Source organism: Chelonia mydas, unplaced genomic scaffold (assembly GCF_015237465.2).
Source record: "Chelonia mydas isolate rCheMyd1 unplaced genomic scaffold, rCheMyd1.pri.v2 scaffold_103_arrow_ctg1, whole genome shotgun sequence".
NCBI lineage: Eukaryota > Metazoa > Chordata > Testudines > Cheloniidae > Chelonia > Chelonia mydas.
The window spans coordinates 24130-44162 of record NW_025111240.1 but is presented as its reverse complement, the minus strand read 5'-3'; the positions used below and the strand labels follow the sequence as shown (position 1 = coordinate 44162).

General features: G+C 64.8%; 1 protein-coding gene across 4 annotated transcripts in view; it reads left to right on the top strand.

Moving 5' to 3' along the window:
- The first annotated feature begins 568 nt into the window (after window positions 1-568).
- The window catches only part of LOC102937017 (plasma membrane calcium-transporting ATPase 3), a 36647-nt gene continuing 17182 nt past the window's right edge, over window positions 569-20033 (top strand). For 3 of the 4 annotated variants that reach the window (XM_043537589.1, XM_037888710.2, XM_043537588.1), the window contains exons 1-9: window positions 569-863; window positions 3283-3480; window positions 8001-8258; window positions 8754-8879; window positions 10376-10501; window positions 14954-14995; window positions 16014-16178; window positions 17022-17236; window positions 18213-18455. In XM_043537589.1, coding sequence (XP_043393524.1) covers window positions 659-863; window positions 3283-3480; window positions 8001-8258; window positions 8754-8879; window positions 10376-10501; window positions 14954-14995; window positions 16014-16178; window positions 17022-17236; window positions 18213-18455 — 1578 coding nt within the window. In that variant the 5' untranslated portion in view covers window positions 569-658. The remainder of the gene's footprint in view (window positions 864-3282; window positions 3481-8000; window positions 8259-8753; window positions 8880-10375; window positions 10502-14953; window positions 14996-16013; window positions 16179-17021; window positions 17237-18212; window positions 18456-20033) is intronic. The other variant, XM_043537587.1, reaches the window with a different exon arrangement.

The window sequence follows — 20033 nt, the reverse complement described above, 5'->3', positions numbered from 1 at the left end:
CTGCCCAGCCCCCCACCCCCGCTGTGCCCCCCGCCCAGCCCCCACCCCCGTAGCGCAGCGCCCACTGCCCAGCCCCCTGCCCAGCCCCCCACCCCCGCTGTGCCCCCCGCCCAGCCCCCCACCCCCGTAGCGCAGCGCCCACTGCCCAGCCCCCGCCCAGCCCCCACCCCCGTAGCGCAGCGCCCCCTGCCCAGCCCCCCACCCCCGCTGTGCCCCCCGCCCAGCCCCCCACCCCCCACAGCGCCCCCCGCCCAGCCCCCACCCCCCACAGCGCAGCACCCACTGCCCAGCCCCCCGCCCAGCCCCCACCCCCGCAGCGCAGCGCCCACTGCCCAGCCCCCTGCCCAGCCCCCCACCCCGCTGTGCCCCCCACCCCCGCAGCACAGCGCCCCCTGCGCAGCCCCCTGCCCAGCCCCCCAGCGCCAAGCCCTGACTGCCGGAGGAGAGTGCCCCTCGCCCAGCACCCCCCGCCCAGCCCCCCACACCACGGCGCCCCCTAGTGCCGGCACAGACTCACTGCTCCCCCGCCAGCTTCTCCGTCCCCTCACTCCTTCCTCTGCTCCTGTGCAGGGTTCCCCGTCCGCCCCTCCCGCTGCCCCAGCGCCAGGCCCACCTCCCCCCGGCCCGCCGGCCGCCCCCGGGGGCGCCGCCCGCAGCCATGGGCGACCTGGCGAACAGCGCGGTGGATTTCTACCCCAAGAGCCAGCGGCGGGAGCTGGACCATGCGGGTGGCCTGGGCTGCACCCTGCCCGAGCTGCGGGGCCTCATGGAGCTGCGCGGGGCCGAGGCCTTGCAGAAGATCCAGGACGGCTACACCAACGTGAGGGGGCTCTGCCGCCGCCTCAAGACCTCCCCGACCGAAGGTACCGGCTCCTCCGTCCGCGGCCTGGGGGGCGGGGGGGAGAGAGAACCCAGGCGTCCGGGCTCCCAGCCCCCTGCTCTAACCACCAGACCCCCCTACCCTCCTCGAGCTGGGGAGAGAACCCAGGAGTCCTGGCTCCCAGCCTGTCATGGGGTCCCCGGGCGATGCTCTGACCTGCTCCCTACGAAGCCGGGCAGGACTCTGGGGGAGTCTCCTCTCGGGGAGCAGCCTGTCTGCAGGACACACAGCTCCCCCGGCTCCACCTTCCTGGGTCTGACCCCGGAGCCTCCAGCCTCCTCTGCCCCTCCCTGCGCTTCCCACAGCGAGTCCGCCCAGGCAGGGTCCTGGGGAAGCCAGAGGGCCCTGCCCCCCAACTCCGCAGTCAGACGGGACTCTCAGCCAGCCGGGGAAACAGAAGGTTTATTAGACGACAGGGACAGGGTCTAACACAGAGCTTGCAGGTGCAGAGAACAGGACCCCTCAGCTGGGTCCATTCTGGGGGGCAGTGAGCCAGACAACCACGTCTGCCCTTCACTCCATGTCCCAGCCAGCCCCAAACTGAAACTCCCTCCAGCCCTTCCTCCTCTGGGCTTTGTCCCTGTCCCGGGCCAGGAGGGCACCGGATTCCTTTGTTCTCCAACCCTTTAGCTCTCACCTGGCAGGGGGAAGGGCCCAGGCCATCAGTGGCCAGGAAACAGGGTGTCGGCCATTCTCTGTGTCCAGACCCCTGCACACACCTGCCCTCTAGGGCTCTGCAATGATCACACACCCTTACCCCCCCACCTAGATACTTAAGAACTGCACAGGGGAAACTGAGGCACCCCCACACTATTCAGAGGAAACGTTAAGAACAGTCCCGCTTTGTCACACAGCCCCCCCTGCTCTGACCCACCAGAGCCCACTCCCCACCCAGAGCTGGGAGAGAACCCAGGTGTCCTGACATTCTGTCTTTTATCCGGGGACCCCTCGCTGAGACAGGGCCCCTGTGCGGTGAGCAGGGCGGGGTGGGAGCCTGGACTCCTGGGTTCTCTCCCCCTTGCAAGGAAGCTCCATTCAGGTTCTGCGGGTGGTTCCAGCCCTTGGAGAGGCGGGGGCAGGGGGGCGACTCCGCTTTGGGTCGGGGAGAGACGGAGCCGGGGGAGCTGGCCCGGGGGGGTCGGAGCTGGCAGGGGGGCTGGGGCAGGGCCGGGGCTGGGGCGGCTGGCTGGCTGGGGAGGGCTGGGGATGGACTCGGAGCGGGGGGCTGAGGGGAGGTGGAGCTGACTTGGGGGGGGCTGCAGACGGAGCTGGGGCGGGGGGGCTGCAGCATTGGCTCCTGTGCTGGGTTCCCCTTGAATCGTCCTTCAGGCTGCGGCAGAGACTTGCCGGGCTGGGGACGGAGCTGCTCCAGGTGGGGGGGCAGCAACCCCCCCAGGGACCCCCCCAGCACGGAGCAGAGAGACCTGCACCAGCCCCCCCTGCGAGCGCCCCCCACCCAGCCCCCAGTACTGCCTAGTGCCCGACCCTGCCTGCCAGCCCCCCCAGTGCCCCGCCCTGCCTGCCCGGGGAGAGCGCCCCCTACAGGACACAACTGCGAAGCTCTAAAGCCGCCGGGGGCTCCTGGGGAATGAGCAGAACCAACCTGCTGCTGGTCTGAGGTTCAGGGTGAATGTCCCCAGAGCAGGGAGGGACGTGAGACAGGACGCCTGGGTTCTCTGCCTGGCTCGGGGAGGGGGGCTGGGAGCCTGGACTCCTGGGTTCTCTGCCCGGCTCGGGGAGGGGGGGCTGGGGCCTGGACTCCTGGGTTCTCTGCTCGGCTCGGGGTGGGGGTGCTGGGGGCCTGGACTCCTGGGTTTTGTGACATCTGTGCCTTGCTCTGCAGAGAGGGAGCGCTGCCCCCCCGCCGCCCCCCACCCCGTGTCATTCATTCATTTCAAAGGGTTTCCCTGGGTGGCCAGGACAGGGCAGGAGGCCCAGCTGCCCAGGACAGGATCCGAACCCCTGGGCGATCAAAGGCCCTCAGGGTGGCCCTGCCCCCCCTCCCCGGCTCTCACCTGCCAGCTCGTTAAATATTTAAAATGTCACCAGACCCAGGGAGCAGCCGCAGCCCAGGGACCATCCACAAATTCTCTGCCACGCTGACCTGGCTCTGGGACCCGCAGCGAAATACATGAGAGTCCTAGCTCCCAGCCCCCCTGCTCTAACCACCAGCCCCCACTCCCCTCCCAGAGCCGTGGAGAGAACCCAGGAGTCCGGGCTCCCAGCCCCCCTGCTCTAACCACCAGCCCCCACTCTCCTCCCAGAGCCGGGGAGAGAACCCAGGAATCCTGGCTCCCAGCCCCCCTGCTCTAACCACCAGCCCCCCTCCCCTCCCAGAGCCAGGGAGAGAACCCAGGCATCCGGGCTCTGCCTTCATCCCCCATCTCTGTGCCCCTGCTCAGGCCTGTCGGACAACGCGGCCGACCTGGAGAAGCGACGGCAGATCTACGGCCAGAACTTCATCCCGCCCAAGCAGCCCAAGACCTTCCTGCAGCTGGTGTGGGAGGCTCTGCAGGACGTGACCCTGATCATCCTGGAGATCGCGGCCATCATCTCCCTGGGGCTGTCCTTCTACGCCCCGCCAGGAGAGGGGAGCGAAGGTCAGTCCTGGCCCGGGGGCTCCCCGCGAGATGGGGCGGGCCAGAGCCCGGGGTCAGCAGCTTGGTGGGGGGAAGGGGGAGGCGGGCGCGGGGGGGCGTTTTCCACCCCTGGGGGGTAGCTCGGGTGTGGTTGGGTCACGGGGCTGCAAGGCGGGATGAGGGAGAAACGAAGGTCCCTCCACTGCTCCGTCCGTCCGTCCGTCTGTCCAACCGCTGAGCCATCCATCTGCCCGTCTGCTACCCGTCTGTCCGTCCACCTGCTGCTCTACCCATCCATCCACCTGCTGGTCCGTCTGTCCGTCCGTCCACCCGCTGAGCCATCCATCTGTCCGTCTGCTACCCGTCTGTCCGTCTGTCCATCCACCTGCTGCTCTACCCATCCATCCACCTGCTGGTCCGTCTGTCCACCCGCTGAGCCATCCATCTGTCCGTCTGCTACCCCTCCGTCCGTCCGTCTGCCCGTCCAACCGCTGAGCCATCCATCTGTCCGTCTGCTACCCGTCCGTCCGTCCACCCGCTGCTCTACCCATCCATCCATCTGCTGGTCTGTCTGTCCACCCGCTGAGCCATCCATCTGTCCGTCTGCTACCCCTCCGTCCGTCCGTCCATCCACCCGCTGCTCCGCCCATCCATCTGTCACAGAGTGTGGGGGGAGTCCGGGCCCTGCACCCCTCTTCCTGGGATTCACTGAGCCTCTCAGCCAGCCAGTAAAACAGCAGGTTTATTGGACAACAGGAACACAGTCCAAAACAGAGCTTGTGGGTACACCCAGGACCCCTCAGTCAAGTCCTTCTGGGGGAGCAGGGAGCTTAGACCCCAGCCCTGGGGTTCCCTGTGTTCCCCCACCCAGCCCCAACCTGAAACTAAACCCCCCCCAGCAGGTTCCCTGCTGCAGCCTCCGTCCACATTCCTGGGCAGAGGTGTCACCTCCCCTCCCCCTCCTGGCTCAGGTGACAGGCTCTCAGGTCTCCCGACCCCAGGGCACATTCCCAGGTCAACACTCCCCCCTCCCTGCTGCGTCCCATCCTCACACCATCCATCTGCTGGTCCGTCCGTCCGTCCGCCCGTCCAACCGCTGAGCCATCCATCTGTCTGTCTGCTACCCCTCCGTCCGTCCGTCCACCTGCTGCTCCACCCATCCATCCACCTGCTGGTCCGTCCGTCCGCCCGTCCACCGGCTGAGCCATCCATCTGTCTGTCTGCTACCCCTCCGTCCGTCCGTCCACCTGCTGCTCCACCCATCCATCCACCTGCTAGTCCGTCCGTCCGTCTACCCATTGGTCCATCCATCCATCTGCTACTCCTCCATCCATCCGTCCGTCCGTCCACTGACCTACCCATCCACCTGCTGCTCCGTCTGTTGGTCCACCTGCTGCTCCGTCCATCTACCCGCTGACCCGTCCATCCATCCATCTGCTACTCCTCCATCTGTCCATCCACTGTGTGAGGCAGCAGGGCGGGGGGAGCGCTGAGCTGGGACTGTGGCAGGGGGGTTTCAATGGGAGACCTGAGAGCCTGTACCCGGAGCCGGGGAGGGAGGGGAGGTGACACCTCTGCCCGGGAATGTGGACAGAGGCTACAGAAGGGAACCTGCTCGGTGGGTTTCGTTTCAGGTTTGGGGCTGGGGGGAGGAACGCAGGGAACCCCAGGGCTGGGGTCTGAGCTCTCTGCTCCCCCAGAAGGACTTGACTGAGGGGTCCTGGTTGTACCCACAAGCTCTGTTTTGGACTGTGTCCCTGTTGTCCAATAAACCTCCCGTTTTCCTGGCTGGCGGAGAGTCCCGGTGAATCCCAGGAAGAGGGGTGCAGGGCCCGGACTCCCCCACACTCTGTGACACACTGACCTACCCATCCACCCGCTGGGCCGTCCGTCTGTCCACCCACTGCTCCGTCCGTCCTTCCATCCATCCACTGACCCATCCTTCTGTCTGTCTGCTGCTTCTCCTCCATTCATCCACTGATCCGTCTGTCCATCCATCCATCCGCTGACTCACCCATCCATCCGTGTGGCCACTGACCCATCCATCCATCCATCCATCCATCCATCTGCTGATCGATCCATCTATCTGTCTGCTATTCCTCCATCCATCTGTCCGTCCATCTATCTGCTACTCCATTCGTCCATCCGTCCATCCACTGACCTACCCATCCACCCTCTGATCCATCCGTCCATCCATCCGCTGATCCATCCGTCCATCTTTCTGCTACTCCTCCAACCATCTGTCCATCTGCTGACCCATCAGTCCAGCCCCTGACCCGTCGGTCCATCTGCTACTCCTCCAGCCATCTGGCCGGCCACTGATCCATCCATCCGTCCGTCTGCTGACCCATTCCTCTATCTGTCTGCTACTCCATCCATTAGTCCATCCGTCCATCTGCTGATCCGCCTGTCCATCCAACCTCTGACCTGTTCACCAACCGCTCCACCATCTGATCCATCCATCCATCTGTCCGTCCACTGACCCACCCGTCCATGGGCTGATCCATCCGTCCGTCCACCACTGACCCACCCACCCATCCGTCCGTCCGTCCACTTATCCACCCATCCATCCGCTGATCCATCCGTCCATCTATCCATCCATCCGCTGACCCACCCATCCATCCGCTGATCCATCCGTCCATCCAACCACTGACCCACCCATCCATCCGTCTGTCGACTGACCCACCCGTCCATCCGCTGATCCATCCGTCCATCCAACCACTGACCCATCCATCCATCCGTCCAACCACTGACCCATCCATCCATCCGTCCACCACTGACCCACCCACCCATCCGTCCGTCCGTCCACTTATCCACCCATCCATCCACTAATCCATCCGTCCATCCAACCACTGATCCATCCATCCATCTATCCATCCATCCGCTGACCCACCCATCCATCCGCTGATCCGTCAGTCCATCCAACCACTGACCCACCCATCCATCCGTCTGTCGACTGACCCACCCGTCCATCCGCTGATCCATCCGTCCATCCAGCCACTGACCCATCCATCCATCCGTCCACCACTGACCCACCCACCCGTCCGTCCGTCCACTTATCCACCCATCCATCCGCTGATCCATCCGTCCATCTATCCATCCATCCGCTGACCCACCCATCCATCCGCTGATCCATCCGTCCATCCAACCACTGACCCACCCATCCATCCGTCTGTCGACTGACCCACCCGTCCATCCGCTGATCCATCCGTCCATCCAACCACTGACCCATCCATCCATCTATCCATCCATCCGCTGACCCACCCGTCCATCCGCTGATCCATCCATCCATCCAACCACTGACCCATCCATCCATCTATCCATCCATCCGCTGACCCACCCATCCATCCGTCTGTCCACTGACCCACCCGTCCGTCCACTGATCCATCCACACATCCATCCGCTGATCCACCCATCCATCTGTCGATCCGTCCACTGATCCATCCGTCCATACAACCACTGACCCATCCATCCATCCGTCTGTCGACTGACCCACCCGTCCATCCGCTGATCCATCCGTCCATCCAACCACTGACCCATCCATCCATCTATCCATCCATCCGCTGACCCACCCATCCATCCGTCTGTCCACTGACCCACCCGTCCATCCGCTGATCCATCCGTCCATCCAACCACTGACCCTCCCATCCATCCGTCCACCACTGACCCACCCACCCATCCATCCGTCTGTCCACTGACCCACCCGTCCATCCGCTGATCCATCCATCCATACATCCACTGACCCACCCATCTGTCTGTCCACCACTGACCCACCCACCCATCCGTCCGTCCGTCCACTTATCCACCCATCCATCCGCTGATCCATCCGTCCATCCAACCACTGACCCATCCATCCATCTATCCATCCATCCGCTGACCCACCCATCCATCCGCTGATCCGTCCGTCCATCCAACCACTGACCCACCCATCCATCCGTCTGTCCACTGACCCACCCGTCCATCCACTGATCCATCCACCCATCCATCCGCTGATCCACCCATCCATCTGTCGATCCGTCCACTGACCCACCCGTCCATCTGCTGATCCATCCGTCCATACAACCACTGACCCACCCATTCACCCGTCTGCTGACTGACCCACCCGTCCGTTCGGTGATCCATCCACCCATCCATCCACTGACCCATCCATCCATCTGTCCGTCCATCCACTGACCCATCTGTCTGGCCACTGGCCCACTCACCCATCCCCTGCCCCATCCCTGTGCTCACCCATCTGCCCACCCATCCCCCGACTCCCATGGAGGATGGATGGTGCAGGTGTCGCACCCTTTGCCCCACGCAGACCCTTCCCACCCCTGGCCGGGGGCTCCCCACCCTAATGCCACCTAGCCTCCGGGGGGAGGGGAGTAGGACCATGCCGGGGGAGGGGAACTTCCTCCTCCACCATCCCTGTCTGTCAGCCCCAATGCACGGTTACCTTTGCTTGGCACCGGCCTGCCCTCCAACTCCTCCTTCCTGTCCCATCCCTCTCCCTCTCACCCCCTGCCCCGCCCTGGTCCCTGCCCCGTGGCGCGGTGCAGCCTGCGGGAACCTGGCAGCGGGGGCGGAGGACGAGGGCGAGGCAGAGGCCGGCTGGATCGAGGGGGCGGCCATCCTGCTCTCCGTCGTCTGCGTGGTGCTGGTCACGGCCTTCAACGACTGGAGCAAGGAGAAGCAGTTCCGGGGGCTCCAAAGCCGCATCGAGCAGGAGCAGAAATTCGCCGTCGTCCGCAACGGGCAGCAGGTCCAGATCCCCGTGGCCGAGCTGGTGGTGGGAGACATCGCCCAGATCAAATACGGTGAGTGCGCCCTGCCGCCGGGCTGGGGGATCCGGGCAGCCCCGACGCCAGGGCAGGGGGGCTTAGCGGGGGGAGGGCGATCCAGGGCAGCCCCGACGCCAGGGCAGAGGGGCTCGTGGGACTGACCTGGGAAGGGATAGATCTGCGTGTGGATCTGATCCCAGGGCACTTGGGTCTAGACTGGGAAGAGGTGGTGGGGCATGTGTGTACCATCTGGGGCAGAGGCAGAGGGGTATCCAGGTCCCATTTGGGGGCCAGAGGGACTCATGGGTCAAGATCCACGATGACTGGGCCGAGGGGACAGGGGGATCTGATCTTGGGGCAGCCCGACGCCGGGGCAGATGGGCACATTGGTGTGATCTGGGAAGGGGTTGTGGGGCATGTGGGTGCCATCTGGGCTATGCAGGTCCCATGTGGAGGGATGGGGGGGCAGATCCAGGGACGCCCGACACGGGCACACAGGTCTCATGTGGGCCATTTTCTCCCCTTCGCCAGGCGACCTGCTGCCGGCTGACGGGGTTCTGATCCAGGGGAACGACCTGAAGATTGACGAGAGCTCCCTGACCGGGGAATCGGACCACGTGCGGAAATCGGTGGAGAAAGATCCCATGCTGCTCTCAGGTGTGTGTGGGGGGAGGCCTTAGGTCAGACTAAGCGCTGGCCCTAGGGGGCGCTGTGCTGTGGGGCAGGGGGCTCAGTGGGGGGCGCTCTCCCCTGGCAGTCCGTGCCGGGTGCTAGGGGGCTCGGTGGGGGGCGCTCAACCCGGCAGTCCATGCCGGGTGCTAGGGGGCGTGGTGGGGGGCGTTCTCCCCTGGCAGTCCATGCCGGGTGCTAGGGGGCGTGGTGGGGGGCGTTCTCCCCTGGCAGTCCATGCCGGGTGCTAGGGGGTTCGGTGGGGGGCGTTCACCCCTGGAGGTCCATGCCGGGTGCTAGGGGGGGCGCTCTCCCCTGGCAGTCCATGCCGGGTGTTAGGGGGCTCGGTGGGGGGGCGCTCTCCCCTGGCAGTCCATGCCCGGTGCTAGGGGGTGCGGTGGGGGGGCGCTCTCCCCTGGCCGTCCATGCCGGGTGCTAGGGGGGGCCCTCTCCCCTGGCCATCCATGCCGGGTGCTGGGGGGGCGCGGTGGGGGGGCGCTGTCCCCTGGCAGTCCATGCCGGGTGTTAGGGGGTGCGGTGGGGGGGCGCTCTCCCCTGGCAGTCCATGCCGGGTGTTAGGGGGTGCGGTGGGGGGGCGCTCTCCCCTGGCAGTCCATGCCGGGTGCTAGGGGGCTCAGTGGGGGGGCGCTCTCCCCTGGCAGTCCATGCTGGGTGCTAGGGGGCTCGGTGGGGGGGGTCCTCTCCCCTGGCAGTCCATGCCGGGTGCTAGGGGGCGCTGTGCTGTGGGGCAGGGGGCTCAGTGGGGGGCGCTCTCCCCTGGCCGTCCATGCCGGGTGCTAGGGGGCTCGGTGGGGGGGTGCTCTCCCCTGGCTGTCCATGCCGGGTGCTAGGGGGCTCGGTGGGGGGGCGCTGTCCCCTGGCAGTCCATGCCGGGTGCTAGGGGGCTCGGTGGGAGGGCGCTGTCCCCTGGCAGTCCATGCCGGGTGCTAGGGGGCGCGGTGGGGGGGCGCTCTCCCCTGGCTGTCCATGCCGGGTGCTAGGGGGCGTGGTGGGGGGGGCGCTGTCCCCTGGCAGTCCATGCTGGGTGCTAGGGGGCTCAGTGGGGGGGGTCCTCTCCCCTGGCTGTCCATGCCGGGTGCTAGGGGGCGCGGTGGGGGGGGCGCTCTCCCCTGGCCGTCCATGCCGGGTGCTAGGGGGTGTGGTGGGGGGGCGCTGTCCCCTGGCAGTACATGCTGGGTGCTAGGGGGCTCGGTGGGGGGGCGCTCTCCCCTGGCCGTCCATGCTGGGTGCTAGGGGGCTCGGTGGGAGGGTGCTGTCCCCTGGCAGTCCATGCTGGGTGCTAGGGGGCTCGGTCGGGGGGGTCCTCTCCCCTGGCTGTCCATGCCGGGTGCTAGGGGGCGCTGTGCTCTTGGAGGCCGTCTGCTGCAGAGCCGCGAATGGAACCCAGGTGTCCTGCGTGGCGGAAGGGAGTGGACAGCCCGAGCTCACGTAGCCTCCTGCTCACTCTGCTTTTGCTTTCCCAGGCACTCACGTCATGGAAGGCTCGGGGCGGATGGTCGTCACGGCCGTCGGGGTGAACTCCCAGACTGGGATCATCTTCACCTTGCTGGGAGCCAGTGGGGAGGAAGAGGAGAAGAAGGATAAGAAAGGTGAGGGGCCTCTTTGGTCTTCCTTCGGCTCGTTCTTGGTGTCCATGGTCGTGTCCTCCTCCTGAGCTGGTTCCACCAGCTCCCGTCTTTCCGTGGCCAAGGCCTCCGCCATGTCATGCCTTAAGCGGGCTCCAGCAGCTCCCGATGGCACCTCGTTGCGTGTGGACTCAACGCTGCTCATGGAGACTCTGCGCCATCGTCTGTTGACATTTGAGTCTTCACCATCCCACCGTGGCTCTGTGAGTTTGGTGTGGCCAGCGCTGGTCCATGTTGACTCAAAGCCTTTTCCTTGGGCAGCCCCGTTCCCTCAGCTCCAGCCCGCGCTGGGTCAGTCTCAGGCCATTTCGACTCCATGGCCCTGGCCTGACACTCACCGGGTTTCACTGTCCGTTCAAGGTGACACTTCTGGAGGCCCTGGCAGCCGTTAAATCCACAGTCCTGGCAACAGACTCCAACCCGCCCGCAAACTCTGCCCTGCACCCTCCCCAAACAGCCCGCCGCCAGGAAAAGCTTTGCCAGTCTGACCCCCCCCAGGATCAGGCGGTGAAGAGCTCTGACACAACACCCGTCCGTATTGACGCCCCGTCAGTTCGTATTGACCATCCCAGTCCCTGACTGACTCGTCCCCATCGTATGGTGTCCCGGGGTCCCCGGGCGATGCTCTGACCTGCTCCCCACGAGGCCGGGCAGGACTCTGGGGGAGTCTCCTCTCGGGGAGCAGCCTGTCTGCAGGACACACAGCTCACCCGGCTTCCCCCTTCCTGGGTCTGACCCCGGAGCCTCCAGCCTCCTCTGCCCCTCCGGGCGCTTCCCACAGCGAGTCCGCCCAGGCAGGGTCCTGGGGGGGCCAGGGGGTCCTGCCCCCCAACTCCGCAGTCAGACGGGACTCAGCCCGCCGGGGAAACAGAAGGTTTATTAGACGACAGGGACAGGGTCTAACACAGAGCTTGTAGGTGCAGAGAACAGGACCCCTCAGCTGGGTCCATTTTGGGCGGCAGTGAGCCAGACAACCACGTCTGCCCTTCACTCCATGTCCCAGCCAGCCCCAAACTCCCTCCCCCTCCAGCCCCTCCTCCTCTGGGCTTTGTCCCTTTCCCGGGCCAGGTGGTCACCTGATTCCTTTGTTCTCCAACCCTTTAGCTCTCACCTTGCAGGGTGGAAGGGCCCGGGCCATCAGTGGCCAGGAAACAGGGTGTCAGCCATTGTCTGTGTCCAGACCCCTGCACACACCTGCCCTCTAGGGCTCTGCAACGACCATACACCCCCATCCCACCCCCGAGATACTTAAAAACTGCCTAGGGGAAACTGAGGCACCCCCACACTATTCAGAGGAAACACTGAGAACAGTCCCACTTCGTCACATATGTTCACTCCACATAATCAGGGTGGATTTGCTCGGCCCCACCATAATTCTGCACTGAGTGGAGGACATGGTGCACCCGACTGTGTGGACGCAGCGCCACTGGGCACTGGCCCAACACCGTCCCTAACTGACTTGTCCTCCATTGGGATTGACCCAGCGCCGATGGACTCATTCTCCATCCATATTGGCCCAACGCCATTTGGAACGGACTCATTTTCCGTGTGTATTTACCCAACACCATCACCAGTCAACTCGTTCTCCAACTGCACTGACCCGATGCCGCCCCTCACAATCATTCTCCACCTGTATTCATCCAACACAACTGCTGATGGACTCATCCTCTGTCCACACTGACCTGACACTGCTTGAAACCGATTCACCCTCCCCCTGTACCGACCCAACACCTTCACCAGCCAACTCCTTCCCCTTCTGTATTGACCCTGTACTCTGGCTGACCCAGCGCTGATGGACTAATTCTTTCTCCACACTGAGCCCGTTAGCCACAGCTTGGGGTCAGCATGGCTGGAGAACGACCCGTCGCCAATCGGCTCCTTTTCTCTCTGTGGACCTGGCCTCATCCCTAGCCAGCTCTTTAGCTAGCGTGACGGACCTGACGCCATTACTCCACGTTGCCTTCGCTTCAACACCAGTTGACTTCTTGTTGATCCACAGGGGCCTCACATCCTTGCTAAGTGTCACGGGGTCCCCGGGCGATGCTCTGACCTGCTCCCCACGAAGCCGGGCAGGACTCTGGGGGAGTCTCCTCTCGGGGAGCAGCCTGTCTGCAGGACACACAGCTCCCCCGGCTCCACCTTCCTGGGTCTGACCCGGAGCCTCCAGCCTCCTCTGCCCCTCCGGGTGCTTTCCCCAGCGAGTCCGCCCAGGCGGGGTCTTGGGGAAGCCAGAGGGTCCTGCCCCCCAACTCCGCAGTCAGACGGGACTCTCAGCCAGCCGGGGAAACAGAAGGTTTATTAGACGACAGGAACATGGTCTAAACCAGAGCTTGTAGGTGCAGAGAACAGGACCCCTCAGCTGGGTCCATTTTGGGGGGCAGTGAGCCAGACAACCCCGTCTGCCCTTCACTCCATGTCCCAGCCAGCCCCAAACTGAAACTCCCTCCAGCCCCTCCTCCTCTGGGCTTTGTCCCTTTCCCGGGCCAGGAGGGCACCGGATCCCTTTGTTCTCCAGCCCTTTAGCTCTCACCTGGCAGGGGGAAGGGCCCAGGCCATCCGTGGCCAGGAGACAGAGTGTCGCCATTTATGGACCCTGGCCCTTTGCTCTGCAACAATCACACCCTCTTATCCCACCCCTAGAGGCTTAAGAAATGCCTAGGGGAAACTGAGGCACCCCTACAGTATTCAGAGGGAACATTAAGAACTGTCCTGCTTCGTCACGCTCAGTGACTCGCTGTCCATTTCCCTTGACTTGGCGTTCTCGGGACTCAACTCAGCCTTCCCTGTTGCCTGGTCACCATCTCCTTTTGACTCCAGTTCATGTCCATGCCGAATACCGTCCTATGTGGACTGCCCGGCATTGACTCAATAGATTCCTCTAGTGACCCGCTGTCCTCCTAGGTCACCTCAATGCAGTTGTATCTAATCGGCCTTCTCTGCATCCGACTCCGTGTTGCTTTCTATTGGCTGGAGATCGGTGAGGTCACCCCAGGGTTCCAACCAGGAGAATTCACATGCAAATGGAGCCCTGAGGCCATGGCAGTCAGGGCGTGACTCCAGTTTGACTCTGGAGTAGCTGAGATCGGAATCTGGTCCTGCCTCCATTGCAATCAGGGGTGACTCCAGATTGACCCTGGGGGAGCTAAAATCAGAATCCAGCCCAGCTCCCATTGCAATCTGGCATATTCTGAATTCTGCGTTTTACTTGAGTGCAGTATAATGGTTGGGATGGGGTGAGGGGCTGGGAGGCAGGACTCCTGGGTTCTCTCCTGGCTCTGGGAGGGGAATGGGGTCGAGTGGTTACAGTGATATAATGTGGCGCTCTCCCGGAGCCCTCGTTTGGAAGGATGGGGCCCTGCTGTGGTAAATACCGGCCTGGAGGAGCTGCAGACACGTCTCCCTGGTGCAGTGACGCTCAAATGATCCCGTAGTCGGGCTGCCAAGCCAGGCAGGTCCCCTCATTCTCTCTGCCTTTGAAAAGCCCAAGAGAAGTTGTCGAGAGCAGAGGCACCCCTTTGTGTGTGAATCCTTGCCCCTGGGGTGCTTCGGCACGGTGGAATCACACTCAGGTTTCCGGCGCTCTTTGCTGGAAGAGAGCAGCCTTTTAACGGGTATCTGCTGCCCCTGAGTGCAATGGGGCAGGGCCAGGTTCTGAGCTCAGCTCCCCTGGGGCCAACCCGAAGTCACTCCTGATTGCAATGGGGGCAGGGCTGCGTGCTGAGCTCAGTCCCCCGGTGTCAATCCAGAGTCACCCCTCATTGCAATGGGGGCAGGTTTGGGTTCTGATTTCAGCTTCCGTGGAGTCAATCCAGAGTCACTCCTGATTGCAATGGGGTCAAACCCCTAACGCCCCCTGTCACTCCTGCACCATTGCTAAACTGGCAGGCAAACCCCTCTTTCCTGAGGTCTTAGTGACTCAGTGTCGGTCTCTCTCCCCACGCGTGGGCCCCCACAGAGCCTCCCACTTCCCTTGGGCCCCAATCTCTCCCCCCGCCCCCAAATCTGCACCCTCCCCTTTCACCCCTGCCCCCACCCCAGAGCGCAGAGCGACTGAGGCTGGGACGTGCATGGCTGGACCGCGGAGAGTGGGAGTCCATCATGAGGGTGTCACCCCGGGCGCCCGGACGGACGGGGACACAGAGCAGGGCTCATCCCCTCCCACAGCGGGGACACCCCCTCCCCCGGTACGCCCCGGGGAACCTCAGTTCTAAGCGGCGCTGGGGGGGATCCTGCTGTCTCCCCGAACTCAGAGCTCCAGTGCTGCCCGCCCCCCTGCACAGCCGGGAGCCCCCTCCCAGCCCTCCCCCAGCGCCGACTCCCCCCCGCCAGCGTCTCTGCCGCTCCGGCGTCTGTGTTGTCCCGTCCGTCTGTCTGGGCTCAGGTGTCCTGTCTCTGCCGTCCCTTCTTCTGTTGTAGGGAAGCCCCAGGACGGTGTGGTGGAGAATATTCAGAACAAAGGTAACGGGCCGGGGGGATCCAGGCCCAGCTGGGGTCTCGGGGGGGTGGGGAGGACTTGAGCTGGGACGCTCTGGTGGTTAGAGCAGGGTGGGTCTGGGAGCCAGGACTCCTGGGTTCTCTCCCCGGTTCCAGGAGGGGAGTGGGGGCTGGTGGTTAGAGCAGGGGGGCTGGGAGCCAGGACTCCTGGGTTCTCTCCCCGGTTCCGGGAGGGGAGTGGGGGCTGGTGGTTAGAGCAGGGGGGCTGGGAGCCAGGACTCCTGGTTTCTCTCCCTGGTTCCAGGAGGGGAGTGGGGGCTGGTGGTTAGAGCAGGGGGGCTGGGAGCCAGGACTCCTGGGTTCTCTCCCAGCACTGGGAGGGGAGTGGGGGCTGGTGGTTAGAGCAGGGGGGGTCTGGGAGCCAGGACTCCTGGGTTCTCTTGCAGTGCTGGGAGGGGAATGGGGGCTGGTGGTTAGAGCAGGGGGGGTCTGGGAGCCAGGACTCCTGGGTTCTCTCCCAGTGCTGGGAGGGGAGTGGGGGCTGGTGGTTAGAGCAGGAGGGTGGGAGCCAGGACTCCTGGGTTCTCGCCCCAGCTCTGGGAGGGGAGTGGGGGCTGGTGGTTAGAGTAGGGGGGCTGGGAGCCAGGACTCCTGGGTTCTCTCCCCGGTTCCGGGAGGGGAGTGGGGGCTGGTCGTTAGAGCAGGGGGGTGGGAGCCAGGACTCCTGGGTTCTCTCCCTGGTTCTGGGAGGGGAGTGGGGGCTGGTGGTTAGAGCAGGGGGGCTGGGAGCCAGGACTCCTGGGTTCTCTCCCAGCGCTGGGAGGGGAGTGGGGGCTGGGGTTAGAGCAGGGGGGCTGGGAGCCAGGACTCCTGGGTTCTCTCCCAGCGCTGGGAGGGGAGTGGGGGCTGGGGTTAGAGCAGGGGGGGCTGGGAGCCAGGACTCTTGGGTTCTCGCCCCAGCTCTGGGTGGGGCTGTGGCGAATTCCCCTCCCATCCCGCTTTGGTGGGGCATTGACCCGCTTCCCTCCCTCTCTCGGCACAGCCAAGAAGCAGGACGGGGCGGTGGCGATGGAGATGCAGCCGCTGAAGAGCGCCGAGGGTGGCGAGATGGAGGATCGGGAGAAGAAGAAAACCAGTGTGTCCAAGAAAGAGAAATCCGTGCTGCAGGGCAAGCTCACCAAGCTGGCTGTGCAGATTGGGAAAGCAGGTGTGGATCCCGTCCGTGCTCGGGGCGCGGCTCCCACCCGGCCCCAGGGCGGGACTGGCTGGCTCAGGGGGTCGGGGAATGGGGCAGGGGCCTGTTCCCTCTAGGGGGTGCTGGCTCCCACCCGGGCCCAGGGCGGGACTGGCTGGCTCGGCGGGGCGGGGAATGGGGCAGGGGCCTGTTCCCTCTAGGGGGCGCTGGCTCCCACCCAGCCCCAGGGCGGGACTGGCTGGCTCAGGGGGTCGGGGAATGGGGCAGGGGCCTGTTCCCTCTAGGGGGCGCCGGCTCCCACCCGGGCCCAGGGCGGGACTGACTGGCTCAGCGGGGCGGGGAATGGGGCAGGGGCCTGTTCCCTCTAGGGGGCGCTGGCTCCCACCCAGCCCCAGGGCGGGGACTGGCTCAGCGGGGCGGGGAATGGGGCAGGGGCCTGTTCCCTCTAGGGGGCGCCGGCTCCCACCCGGCCCCAGGGCGGGGACTGGCTGGCTCAGGGGGTCGGGGAATGGGGCAGGGGCCTGTTCCCTCTAGGGGGTGCTGGCTCCCACCCAGCCCCAGGGCGGGACTGGCTGGCTCAGGGGGTCGGGGAATGGGGCAGGGGCCTGTTCCCTCTAGGGGGCGCCGCCTCCCACCCAGCCCCAGGGCGGGACTGGCTGGCTCGGCGGGGCGGGGAATGGGGCAGGGGCCTGTTCCCTCTAGGGGGCGCCGGCTCCCACCCGGCCCCAGGGCGGGGACTGGCTGGCTTGGGGGTCAGGGAATGGGGCAAGGGCCTGTCCCCTCTAGGGGGAGCCAGCTGTGATCGGGGGCTGGACCCTCCCCCACCACTAACCCCTCTCCCCCAACCCCGGGCAGGTCTGGTGATGTCGGCCATCACCGTGATCATCCTGGTGCTGTACTTCGTGATCCAGACCTTCGTGTTGGACGGGCGGGTCTGGCTGGCCGAGTGCACCCCCGTCTACGTCCAGTACTTCGTCAAGTTCTTCATCATCGGCGTCACCGTGCTGGTGGTGGCCGTGCCCGAGGGGCTGCCCCTGGCTGTCACCATCTCCCTGGCCTACTCCGTCAAGGTGAGGGGGCGGCGGGCCGTGGGACTGCTGCCGTGTTGGGGGGCGCCCACGGACGGATTGGTGCCACCACGTTCGCTTGGGTCCATCCACTCAAGGGCGCCGCCATGTTGGCTTGTGTTCATCCGTCCGTCCGTCCAACCCTCCCTGGGCTCTGCCATGTTGGCTTGTGTTCGTCCGTCCGTCCGTCCAACCCTCCCTGGGAGCCGCCATGTTGGCTTGTGTTCATCCGTCTGTCCGTCCGTCCGTCCAAACCTCCCTGGGCTCTGCCATGTTGGCTTGTGTTCATCCGTCCGTCCGTCCATCCGTCCAACCCTCCCTGGGCTCTGCCATGTTGGCTTGTGCCCATTGGCCCATGGGCGCCGCCATGTTGCCTTGTGCCTGTCCACCTCATCCATCCATGGGCACCATTTTGGCTTTTTCTCATGGGTGCGGCCTTATTGATTTGTTTCCATCCATTGGTGGGCACCACGTTGGCTCGTGTCCATCCACGGATCTACGTCATTTTGGATTATACCCACCCGTGCCTTGGCGCTGCCCTGTCGGGTGGTGCCCGTCCATCCATGGGCATGGCCGTTGGGTGCTGATGGATGCCGCCGGCAGATGTGGCAGGGCTGGTGGGCTGTTGTGGGGTGGTGGGACGTGAACAGAAACAAGGGGGCGTGGGGAGGGGAGCCCAGAGAGCCCCATGAGAGAGGGATCCTGGCAGCGGGAGACCGTTGCCCCCATGGGTGTTGCCCCGGAGCCGGCTCTGAGCGCCCCCGTGGGCAGACGTGTGTGTTCGGGCACCGGGCACACGGTGACCATGTGCCGGGAGAGTGCCCCCTAGTGGGCACAGCTGAAACCAGGTCCCTCACCCTAATGAGCGCACGGGGCACCCTGGAGAGCCCCCCAACACCTCCCCCAGGTGTCTCCCGCCGGCTCCCGGCGGCAGATCTGGGGCTGACGCGGGGCTGGGGGTCTCCTCTCTGCCCTTCAGAAAATGATGAAGGACAATAACCTGGTGCGGCACCTGGACGCCTGCGAAACCATGGGCAACGCCACGGCCATCTGCTCCGACAAGACGGGCACCCTCACCACCAACCGCATGACGGTCGTGCAGGCCTACCTGGGCGACACCCACTACCGCGAGACGCCCGCCCCCAGCAGCCTGGCGCCCCGCATCCTCGACCTGCTGGTGCATGCCATCGCCATCAACAGTGCTTACACCACCAAAATACTAGTGAGTGGGGGGCCCTGCGAGTCCCCTGCCCCCTGGGAACCCGCAGCCCCCGAACCTCCCACCCCATCTTCCCCTGGAGCCCCGAACCTGCCCGTGGCACCCCCACACCTCTCCCTGGTGCCCCCCTGAAGGGGGAATTCAGCAGAGCTGGGAGGCTGGAGGGGGGACCCCAGCTGGGTGAGTCTCAGGGTGGCTGCGGGGCGGACGTGGCAGGGCTGGGGAGGGCAGAGGTGGGGGTCCAGGAGGGGAACGCGGCGGGGCCGGGGGGAACGAGGGGGAATGTGGTGGAGCCCAGGGGCTGGGGGGAGCAAGGGGGGGACATAGCGGGGCTGGGGAGGGGGACACGGGGAAGCTGGGGGCCCGGGGGGAAACACGGTGGGGCCGGGGGGAGCCCACAGCCCTGAGTCCCTGGGCGATGTTCTGGAACTGCTCCCCATGAAGCCGGGCAGGACTCTGGGGCAGTCGCCTTCCGGTGAGCAGCCTGTCTGCAGGACACACAGCTCCCCCGGCTTCCCCCTTCCTGGGTCTGACCCCGGAGCCTCCAGCCTCCTCTGCCCCTCCCTGCGCTTCCCACAGCGAGTCCGCCCAGGTGGGGTCCTGGGGGGGCCAGAGGGTCCTGCCCCCCAACTCCGCAGTCAGACTTGACTCTCAGCCAGCCGGGGAAACAGAAGGTTTATTAGACGACAGGAACATGGTCTAACGCAGAGCTTGTAGGTGCAGAGAACAGGACCCCTCAGCTGGGTCCATTTTGGGGGGCAGTGAGCCAGACAGCCCCGTCTGCCCTTCACTCCTTGTCCCCAGCCAGCCCCAAACTGAAACTCTCTCCAGCCCCCCCTGCTCTGGGCTTTGTCCCTGTCCCGGGCCAGGAGGTCACCTGATTCCTTTGTTCTCCAACCCTCTAGCTCTCACCTTGCAGGGGGGAAGGGCCCAGGCCATCAGTGGCCAGGAAACAGGGTGTCGGCCATTCTCTGTGTCCAGACCCCTGTACACACCTGCCCTCTAGGGCTCTGCAATGATCACACACCCTTACCCCACCCCCTAGAGACTTAAGAACTGCCTAGGGGAAACTGAGGCACCCCCACACTATTCAGAGGAAACATTGAGAACAGTCCCACTTCATCACATCTCTCCCCCCTTCGAGACCAAACTGAGCGGGGTCACTTTAGCCAGTGACCTGGGGAAGTTCGAAGCCACCATGGATGCCCCCACATCTCTCCCGTTCCTTGGTAGGAGTTACACCAGGTCCTTCCAGTTTCACGCCCTCCCTTAGGTCGGGGGTGGTCGATAGCACTTGCAGGCCGCATGTGGGAAGGTTTATGCGGCTCATGCCCTTTGGCCACCCCCAAAACCCCAGGGGGTCAAACTAGGATCGGGTCTTCTCCCCATCAAGCTGGCCAAACACAGCTACTTGGTTATAGGACTGTAACTTTCTTAACAGCTTTCACTCCATCTGAGACCTTCTCAAAGCTCTCCACACTGGATCCTTCAACAGGAAAGTCAGTGGATCCATTCACAACAGAAAATTTCTGGCCTTTAGCAACTGAAACTTTCTGGATTAAATCACTTTCACACCCTTCA